Source organism: Lycium ferocissimum, chromosome 8, assembly GCF_029784015.1.
Source record: "Lycium ferocissimum isolate CSIRO_LF1 chromosome 8, AGI_CSIRO_Lferr_CH_V1, whole genome shotgun sequence".
Lineage (NCBI taxonomy): Eukaryota > Viridiplantae > Streptophyta > Magnoliopsida > Solanales > Solanaceae > Lycium > Lycium ferocissimum.
Window position 1 is genome coordinate 61,633,114 of NC_081349.1, and position 11,364 is coordinate 61,644,477.

The 11,364-nt window shown below is 34.5% G+C and overlaps 1 protein-coding gene across 7 annotated transcripts in view; it reads left to right on the plus strand.

The window, feature by feature from the left end:
* Positions 1-11,364, plus strand: part of LOC132068802 (methyl-CpG-binding domain-containing protein 2-like) — a 17,285-nt gene that overhangs the window by 4,831 nt on the left and 1,090 nt on the right. For 6 of the 7 annotated variants that reach the window (XM_059462534.1, XM_059462532.1, XM_059462531.1 and 3 more), the window contains 4 exons: positions 591-1,259; positions 1,764-1,817; positions 1,892-2,034; positions 3,217-3,726. In XM_059462534.1, coding sequence (XP_059318517.1) covers positions 616-1,259; positions 1,764-1,817; positions 1,892-2,034; positions 3,217-3,362 — 987 coding nt within the window. In that variant the 5' untranslated portion in view covers positions 591-615 and the 3' untranslated portion in view covers positions 3,363-3,726. Of the gene's footprint in view, positions 1-590; positions 1,260-1,763; positions 1,818-1,891; positions 2,035-3,216; positions 3,727-11,364 lie in introns of those variants that run through there. The other variant, XM_059462537.1, reaches the window with a different exon arrangement.

An 11,364-nucleotide genomic window follows, 5' to 3' on the forward strand; every position in this document is an offset into this window, starting at 1 on the left:
TTCACTCTGATTTTTCATCTTGTAGAATTTTCAGTTATTAATGATATTTGGTGTTATTGGTTTGCCATTCATTTTATCGTGTATGTGTAGGTGATTTTATGGCACTTTCATCATAGAGAATAACGCCTGTACTTTAAATACCCAAAGAGTTAAATTAGATTTTATTTTTTGAAAGGGTTTTTGGGCATTATGTCTGAGTGTAATGTTTAGTTTCAAGACCCCTCGCATGTTTAATTGGATCTTCTTGTTTATAAATTTTCTCCTTGTACTAGATGGACACATTTGGATATGGAGATTATTTGAATTGCTACCAAGACTGGCGTTTTTAATTTGATTTATAATTGCTCTCTAATATCATTCATGTTAACTCTTGATGACTTGGTGTTGAGTACTCCCTTCCAGCCTTTATTTTACCAATCCAAAGAAGGATTCATGTCTTTGTAGAAAGTAACATAAATTAGCCCTTCTTAGATGCTCAGAACCTTTGGTTAAATAGGATAAAGGAGGAGTTCCTTTTCTGTTCTATGCTGTTCACTGTTCCAGGAATTCTATTGTCGAATAAATTGTGCTTTTTTTTTTTTTTTGGACAGTTCTATTCAATTTAGGTTTGGCTGGATGGAGCGAGATTTTCTGGACCTTGCGACCCCTGGAAAAACAGATCATAATGATATTCATGGTTCTTCAGTTGCTAGTCATCGTGATAATATGAAGCATGAGCCAAAAGATTCGAGAGATTCTGCACGCCCTGGTGTCATTGGGACTTCTAATCCGAATCCTATAGATGTTGCTTCTTCAGCTGAAAGAGAAGAACACAGCTCAGATGACGAGGATAACCGCATCGAAGATGCTCAAAAACAGTTGGTGCTTTACGATCCCGCTGCAGTTGGTGCTGGTGAAATTGAACTCGTCCCTGATCCTGTTGATTCTCAACCTCGACGAAATTCCTTTCCGAATTATGCATCTAGGATTTTGCCATCTGTAGGGGCATTTACCGTGCAGTGCGCTAATTGCTTTAAATGGAGGCTTATACCTACGAAAGAGAAGTATGAAGAGATAAGAGAACACATTTTGGAACAGCCTTTCTATTGCGAAACAGCTCGTGAGTGGCGTGCTGAAGTATCATGTGATGATCCACCTGATCTTACTCAAGATGGAAGTAGGCTCTGGGCTATAGATAAGCCTAATATTGCTCAGCCTCCTCCTGGGTGGGAACGCCTTTTAAGAATCCGAGGTGAAGGAGGCACCAGGTTTGCCGATGTGTAAGTTTCTTGCATTCCTTCACTCCTCCTTTTGCCATAGGTTTTAAAGTGCATATCGGTGTTGTCAAAGGCGCGATTAAGCCCTGAAATGAGGCTCAAAACATGTTGAGCGCTTCGCCTCGCTTAGCGAGCGCTTCAATGCCTTCATCAAGGCACTAAGACATACTTTTCCTTGCCAGTGAGCATTATCCTAAAGAGGCGTGACTACATAATTGATTTCACTTTATCATAATTTCTTTTTTTCCAGTTTCTTTGTCCATATATATATATATATGTTAATTCATGCTCATAATTATTACTCTTGAATTACATGTACATATTTGTATTTTTCTCCATTTGCACTTTTCTTCATTAAAGTCTTCGTTTATTTTGCGCTTAAAGCCCCAATGTACCTTAGAGCTTTTTAGCGCTTTTTGTCTTTGATAACACTGGTACATATATGATTCTTCCCTTTTAATTTAGGACAACACTGCCCAAGTAACATTTTCTTGTCATGATTTACAGGTATTATGTTGCGCCATCTGGCAAGCGACTTCGTTCGACTGTTGAAGTTCAAAAGTAAAATACAAATTTGGAATCTGTATTTTCTTCTCATATCTCTCATGGTTTTGATCAGTACTTTCTTTTCTTAGGTACTTGCAGGAACACCCAGAGTATGTAGCACAAGGTGTAAGTATGTCCCAATTTTCGTTTCAGATCCCAAGACCTCTGCAGGAAAACTATGTTAAGAAGCGGCCTTATCGTCCAGCACTTGCAAATGATGAAAATGATCCTGGTATGCAAGGACCTTTTGAACCTCTTCTTCCTTTATATACTTGGTTCATTAAGCATGCTTAAGTTAAAAACGTCTAGCATTTGGAATGAATTGATGAAGCTAGTAATTGGAAAATAAGGAAGTATCGCTGCTGTCTTGTCTCTTTCACTCTCTCAGCAGAAGGACATACCCTCGACATTTTTGAATTTTACTGATTCTTTGCATTGTGATCAAGTGAGTGATGATCTGGTGTGTGTATGTTTTTGTTTTTTGGGGGGACAAAGTGAATGTTGATCTGGTATTCTAGATGGATGTGATAATACCAGGTTTTCATGGCTGCAGAAATATTTGAAAAGTAAGTTAACAGGTGCTATTTGCTCCCCCCCCCCTTTTCCCCCTCCCTCCCTCCCTCCAAACACCCCACCAAGTAAAAATAAAGTCTCTGCTATAGGTGAACAGTGAAAGAATTGCTTGTAAATTATGAACTGTGAGTGGAGTCACAGGAAGCTTGTCTTACAGATAATGAATCTATCTGACATACATGTTATAACTGAATCATTATGTGGTTTTTGTGGCATAAGCATTCGGAACTCTTAGGAGTCGTTTGGTTGTTGGTTAGGAAGTAAAATTATTCACGTATTAAAACCAGCATAAATAGTACCATGTTTGGTAGCATTTTAGTTGCCATGTATAAAATTCAGCACACCAAGTACGGTGTTTGGTTACTAGTTTACAATCCCGCATAACTAATTCATGTATAAATGTGAGGGATCTATATATTATTTTATGCGGGGGTAGAAGATAGAATGCCTATTACACGAATAACTAAACCCTGCATAACTAATACCTGCCTATGTCTAACCAGCAACCAAATGACCCTTAGGCTATAAGCACTTGATTGATGGATTTTCCTTCACTACCCTCTATCTATAACTAATCACCTCTTGGATTGAGAACCAAGCTATGAAATGAGTTCATAAGCATAGATCAGTCCATGTTGATTGGTGTGACTTCATAAATTGCGGACCTTGAGACGGCTGCTGGATATGAAGTTCTGTATTTATATCTTTGCTCCTGACTGGTTATTCATCTGGTTGTCCCATCACCTTAGTCTAATCAATGCCTGAGCTTGGCAGTATTATTTACAAAAGGAGCAAACTTTGTACTCGTCACTGATTTGAAACTCATTTGTAACTTTGACAGTTAATCGCATAGCATGGATTGATCAAGATGGCGATACAGATTTAAGGCTTGGTATGCCAGAGCTGCCTGCACCTTGTGACAGGGCCCCGCTTTTTGAACCTGTGAGCAAATCGTTCAGAAAAAGCGGACTCCCTCTAAGCGAATGAGCAATGCTGATGCAGGGTGGAAGTCAAGTTAGGAGAGTCTCTACTTTTATTTGTATATGATCCAGCAAAATCTCTCTGATTACCTTTTATGTAAGCTGACATTTAGCAAACTGCGCATGGACTTGTACCTATGGAAATGTTTAGGAAATATGGCTTTGACCAAAGCTTTGTTTTTGATGAACTTACCTTAAGTTGATATCTTTTGTTGTTTCCGACAGAGTGTATATGAACGGGATTAGGTAATGTAAGAGGCTTCTGTTCTTAGGTTTAGTCGAAATGTTTTCTTCTGTTGATTGACACCCCTTCAGTGGAAAATTATACTATCTAAAAAGGTAAAAGACGAACTAGTATTGTTGAAATATAACCGGTTGATCTTGGTATTTTCATGTCGAGATGTGTGTTGTAGAAATGTTAAAGTTGCACCGCTCACATCTATTGTTTGATAACATTTGACCTTATAACACGTTAACCCTCCTACAATGCTCCACTCTAATTGTTGTACTTAAAAGAGGCGAATATTAAGAACTTAAGTCTTGATACTAAGATGATATGTGCACTCTCCAGATGAGGGAGCGATGATTCATGTCGATGAATGAAGCAATAAAGGAAAGGTCTAATTCTTTTTATCAAATCCAAAATCGGTTTATTGAATGAAGTTAGTGGTTTCAATGAGTGGGGAAGAAGGCTATTACAGTAAGGATCGTTTGGTTGGTGAACAAGTTATAAGCGAGGTTATAATATTGAATAGTAGTAACAGGAAGCATATCAATCAAAAGATCTTGCTGAAGGAGAAAGTATGATAAGCTAAGAAAAGTCTAGTTGAAAGCAGTAACTCAGGCCGTAACAGCTATTTTCACCAGTTCTAAAGGCTTGATTGACCCTTGGGATTGAATCTGGCTAGGGGGTGCCCACTAGACCTCGTTACGCCGAAAATAGTTGAGGGGACGACAACTTCTTATTGATAAATGTTTGATTTATTAGATTAGAAATGAGAGCATCTTTGTCATTTTGGTGTTTTATTCCAATGTCAGTAATTCTGGGATTGTTATTCCATGTTACCAAAGCTTGTGTGGCCAAATTGTCCAAATCAACTTATTTGGAAATTTGGTTAGGCAGAGCAAACAATTTGTGTTTACTAATCATTTTAAAAAAGTAATTTGTTTATATTTTGTTTTTTCACCAAGATTTTTAAAAAGTTTATTTCAAATATCAAATTACAAAAAATGATATGCATATAAGTTACACCTATTTATCAACTGGCAAGGTGACTCACAAAAATGATACAAAGATCTTACCCCTATTTTTGTGGGGTAGAGAGGCTGTTTCTGATAGACCCTCGGCTCAAAAGAAAAGTATGGATCGTAAGAAAAGGGACACCAAATAGCAAGACATAAAACAAATCCAGCAACAAATAGTAATATGCATCGAAGAAATAGGAAACTATGCGATAACTGAATACTACTACTAAAAGGAAAAGAGGAGAGGAGGAGGTTAGCCCTAGGTCCCCTCCGCTTCCCCCCCGCCCCTGCTCACGTAGCAGTGAGACAACACTCCCTCTTTACTGGCGCTTTTATGCTAATCCTCAGCCTTCATGCTCTTACTGTCTGAGGTCGTGTCCTCGGTCGATTGTAGCCGTGCCATGCCTGTCTGCTCACCTCCCCTCGATTCTTCTTCGACCTACTATGCCTCCCCAACTCATAACACTCACAGCTAACCTCTCTGCCGCCTCCTCTTCCACGTAGGCTTGGAACCATCTCGGTCTCCCTTCCACGCATCTTGTACGCCGCGGTGCACTCCGCACATCTAGGTGCGCTTTGTTCCTAATCATATCTCTGAGTGTATGCCCGCACGTCCGTACGAGCATCCTCGTGCATTTCGCTACCTTAGAAATGCTACAAACATATGACGTTCTTGACTAAACCAAAGACTATTATAATACAACAATGTTGGTCTAACCATTACTCTGTAAAATTTACCTTTAAGCCTAGGCGACACATTAATTACCATGGTACCACAGGCGGTATTTGCCGTTTCACCATCTTCCTCCGATCGATGTACTACATCATCGTCGAGTTTCTCCGTTTCCTTGAACAATGGACCAAATATACTTGAAGCTCTCTCTCTTGGTATGACTAGTTCCCCGATCTTCACTTCCACCTCCGATGCGTTACATCACTTGAACTTGCACTTGGTGCTACGTTTAGTCTCGCTTAACTTGAAACCTTTGGACTTTACGGTCATCCATACTTCCGGCTATCCATTCACTCCACCGCGTGTGTCCGTCAATAATCATGCATCTTATGATTAATAATTTCTAATTGTAACGTAACAACTCTTAAATTTAATTTTTAATGAGATATGCCTATCAAATAAGTAGAGAAGCAAATCTAAACAAAAAAGAACTAAAATATTACAAAAATATATTTTTGGCACTCACATAATAATGAAGTAAAGAAAAAGAGAGCAAAAGTGTTGTTGAATATTGTAATTGGCTGCAAAGCAACTTTTTTTAAGAAATAGTATTAGTACTTGCGCGTCCTTTATTCTTTAAAAGAAATTAGTTATGTAAAATTATTATCTTGTTTGTTTGGGCATCAAATTTGACTTTTAAAATTAAATTATAAGCATGATTTTGCTTCCCATGCTATGTATCCTTAAAATAAAAAATTTATGAATTATAAGCTAGTAAGATGTTTACACATTTACTTAAATACGTTACATATGTCTTCATATACATTCTTATCACTAAACATTAATTAAGTACATTTTTCATTAGTTTATAACTTAATCATAGTAAATTAGTATGATTTAGTGTAAAACATCGAATGCGGACAGAATATTTACACCAGTAAGACTACCTTAACATTCCGGTAAAACGATACATAATGCTAGGAATTCCATCAATCACTATAAAAAATTACTTGACAATTGATATCTTTTTGTTGAAATAAGCCTCTATTTCTGATACTTTGTACGTGAATTCCATGTACGAAAGAGGACTTATTTTGACTTTTTATTAGCTTTTCATTGGACTTATATTATTGCTCATTATTTCCCATTTATTATAACATAGATCAATATTGCCTCCGTTTTAATTTATCTGAGCCGTTTAATTGGTGCATTTAAAAAACAGTGAAGACTTTTAAAACTTGTGGTTCAAAATAAGTCTTGAATATTTGTGTGGTTGTAAATCATTTCATAAAGTGAATTTGTTTCCAAATTATAAAAGAGATCATTCGCATTTGTGAGAATTTAAAAAAGAAAATAGGTTAATAAGAATTGAAACGAGAAGGGTATAATTTTTCTTACTCTTAATTTTATTTTTATTTTAGACCCCGTTATTCTATTTCTCGAATTTCTATTATTTAAATTTGTTAATAATAATTTTAACTTTTTAAATGAAGTCAATTTTTTTTTCTTTAATTCTCCTTTGCAAACATTCTCTAAATATGTTAGTTAGGTTTTCCCGGTATGTGTTTTACCTATGATCCAAAACTGTTATGTATTATTGTGATTCCAAAATTTATTTCCAAAGTATAGATAGAGAAGTGTTTTAAATTATTTTGTCATAAAACCTATGAATATTTTTAATAATTGTTAGTTTAGTAATATATGCAATAGCAATTATTTAAATTTCCTATTTGAAAATTTTAATTTTTTGCAATTGGTTATTTTTGTTGCTTGCCATTTTTTTTTTAATTATCAATCTTTCATTTATTTTCAACTTTATCTAAAATTTCGATTGCACGAGTTTATTTGTAATATAACTTTTCTTGTGCCGAGTTCAAAATCCTTTCTCAATTCAAATTCAAATGAGTATTATCCAAATATATGTATACTTTAATAATAAAGTTCCCAAGTGTATTATTAACTTCAACGGGACAAAAAGGGAGAAAGAAACTACTACGGTCCAATAGAAAAGGAAATTAAGTGATTAGAGGTGCTACAAAATGCTTACTCGCTTGGAGTAAGGCATTGTTTTTTCCTAAAGCTGTGACTTCCTCCTTAATTTAGTCACATGTAAACTTTCGTGAACCTTCAAAATTTAAGGAGCTTAACTTGATTTAATCCATTAAATACTGAAATTTGAACAAAAAAAAGCATAAGACCATCTAAACTTGCTTTTCTTTGCAAAATAATTCATCCCTTAATTCAGGATCTCTACACTGCCTGTCATGAAAAACAATTTGATATCAATTTCAAGATAATGTTTCTATGTATATACTTGCAGTTAATTATATTTTTAAAGTGATTGTGTCTTGATAACAATAAACTTTAAATGTCGAACTATCCATATATATTAATCACATTATCTAAACACATAAACTTTAACTGTGAAGAACAGCTATATGTAATGTCAAATCCAAAAACTTCACCTGCTTAGGATATTGATTTGGATAAATATAATTTTAATAGAGTTAAAAAAAAAAAAAGGGAGACAAAATTTGTGTTTTATTTGCTACAAAAAAGGGGACCAGAAAACGTGTTTTTAGTTGAAAAAGAAGAATTTGCTACAACGAGGGGCAAAAAACGTGTTTTACTGATTTTAAAAAATATAAACCGTGCATGTGGTGGGGAAGTTGGGGTAAGGGACGTTAAATCAATTGACCTTTCACAGAATGTTGATTCCATTCAGCAAAATAACTAACACCATTCAATATTTTAAAAAAAAAATTAATCTTCCAATTCAAATGGAAAAAAGTCGAATTGATAAAGATTGTAATTCAAATCATTTAAAATTCAAAAGAAAATCTTCATCCTTTAAAAATACACTGAATACAAAATGTAAGAATAATAAATATAAATATAGATATGGATTTCGATATGTGTATATTGAAACACCAAAACTGCAATTGTAGATAACTTTTCATACGATCGAATTTAGAGTAAAATCTTTTATTCCATTCGGGAATATTCAACATCCCGTAATATTAAAAGTTTTGACACTGCATTATCATCAAGCAAAGTATAACCAATTTGCATTTCCTCTCTGTCTGAAAAGATTTTTTCATGTCTAGGACTCAGACTCGAAAATTCTGATTAAGGGTGGAGGAATTCATCTCACCACAATTCTTATTCTCAGAAGAAGATTATACATAGTTAGTACAACAATACAACAATCAAAATTAATAGTAAATAAAATAGGCAACAAAATGCAAAAAAAACTTATTTTAGAAAAAATGAATCTTCTTTTCTTTATAACCAAAGGCATTAACTCGGTAAAGGAAAAATCCCAAGCAATATAAGAAAATATATGTATTTTTAAATACCACTTTCAAAAGCTAATTAACATGAAAACAAAGTTATAACACGATAAATTAGAGTAACAAACCTGGCACCGATAGTTGCAGTTGCTTAACAACACTGAAGACCTGATTTTACATAATTTTTTACTCGTTTATTAATTAAGGAATAATGAAGAACGGAGTAGAAGAAAAAAATGGGCATGGAAACTTAAACTTTTACAATGAGGCTAAAATAGTGAGAAGTTGTAACCACTTTGGCAGTGCTTTTTTTTTTTTTTTTTTTTTATATATATATTTAAAATTTTCTGATTTTCTGATATTGGGAGTTTTAATTTTCAATTTTAAAATAGAATTTTTCGGGTGATGACACTTGTCATACTAATATTGTGTTGCCTCTTCTGTTATATATAGATAGAAGATGTTTATATAAGATTAGATATTGTTTTATCCGATGTTTGGTTTGTCTTTTGGATCATGTATAATTACTCTTGGTACAATTTAATACACAAATTGATGTATTATTTTGTACCAGGATCAATGTGGTATAACAATATCATGATTATTAAAACATTTAAAGGCCAAAACTATCATTGTTGGTGTTCCAGTGACATTTTTCTTGTAGTGCTATCTTTTGGGTAATTCTTTAAATTTTACCCCTACCATGTTGTGAATATTTAAATTATCTTGCTCATATTCTTTGATGCTTTAATTTTTGCCCTTCGCATTGCAAGCTTTGAGCTTTCGCGAAAATAATGGAGGTTCGGGTTCGAACCCCGGCTCAAGCATAAATTAAAAAAAAAATCGCAAGACAAGGTTTGGGTCGCATGTATGCGGGACCCGGCATACTTTTGTTAAGGAATTACATTTTATACGGACCGGCGTACTCGTACCTTGTAAATGGAACTTAGCATAAAGTATCACCGAATTAAACATAACACAGTAATTCCTTCTAGAGATTATCTTGGAGCCAAGGGCATACTTTTAATGGGCAAACTTTTATGCGGACTCGGCATAACTTTGTGAAGGAATTATCAAAGTTATCTGGACAAGCATGCTGTCTCGTCTGCCCATAAGGCATAAGTATCTTGGGAATTAAACATCACTAGTGATTCATGTGAGAAATTATCTTGGAGTGGGGGCGTACTTTTAATGGGACAAGCTTTTGTCTGGGATCTAGGCATAAACTTTTGAATGAATTATCAAGAGATTGTCTGGGACCGACTTATCTCCTCTCGTCATATGAACTGTCATGTCTAAGTCCGGTAACTTTGGTAATTCCTTCACAAGTGTATGCGGGTTGGGGGCACCAATGAAATTAAACTTGCCTTGTGAATTTTTTTTAAAATTTGGTTTAACGTGGAGTTCGAACACCGGAACACTGTGGGTTTTAGCCGAAAAGCCAATTTAAAGATTTCAAATATGAGGGCAAAATTTAAAGACCACCCCAAGCTTGAAGGGCAATTCTGTAGTGCCCGTGTCCAAACTCTTTCCAAACCCTTATATGGTTTTAAACCAAACACCAAGTTTAAATTAACCACTATATATATCATATGCCCGATAAAAGTCATTATTAATCGGATATAATAATCTTAGCATAACTTGTTTTTAAATCAAATGACCCTTACTCGTTTGGTTGCATTACTAAGATGTTAGAAAGCATATAAACTCATATTAATTAGTTGCATAATGTTTGGTTATTTTTAAAACTTTTATAAATTTAACATTATACATTACATTGTTTCATTGGCATTTTATTGCCCTTTACAACTAATATATGCACAAGTTATGCAGAACTAATATATTATTGTATGCCGGGGTAGAAAGTGAAATAAAAGTGCGAGAAATTAATACAGAATTAAAACAACTATAATGGTCATAATAACCTCATGTATTAAACATTTTTTTTTGTAAAGTAAACAAAAACATAGTTTAATCCCAATTTTATAACATACATTATCAATCACCGCATTGCAATCTTGTGTTCAATCACACGTTATCAATCCTTACGTTACAATTCTGCGTTATTAACATCTGCATACCTTCCTCTCTAAACCCCTGACGAGACTACTTAATATAGTGTTGCAAGCCTTTGATGCGTTATATCATTGTTGGGTATAGTGCATTTCTCAGGAGCAAATCAGTTCACGTCTTATAAGTTTGATGAAGAAATAAACCGAAAAAGAATCAACTACAACTCAAATCTCGAATTTTATCTGGGAATCTTCCCACAAATAGTCGATCGGATTTAATATTAGGACGCTTTAGAAGGATAGCCTACCTAATAATAGGACATGACGTACTATGTTGACTAATTGTAACATGACATAGCACAACTTTTTGAAATTTACTTGATAATTTGGAACAAAAATACTGAGAGAAAGTATATTTGCAGAACTATACACTCTGAAATATCAAGCCTTGTGGAATTACATTAAGGAAACAAGAGGATTTTGACTTAATTTTCTTGCAGCAAGCACTATACTTCTATAACCTTATTACCTCCTACTAGGCAGATTACATAATAATACCCTTTATATTTGCAATTGCTAAGAAAATGACTTCATCTGGTGTCAAACGTCCCACATTGTTGGAGGAAATGAGCTATTATTTCCTTATATGATCTTCAGCACTTTTCACCATGTGAGCTAGTTTTAGGGGTTTAGTTAGGCTCAAGGTCTATTTTATCACGGTGTCTGAGCCAGGCTCATTCATATTTTAGATTTACTCCGTATATGTTCTCCACGTTTGAAAGTCAG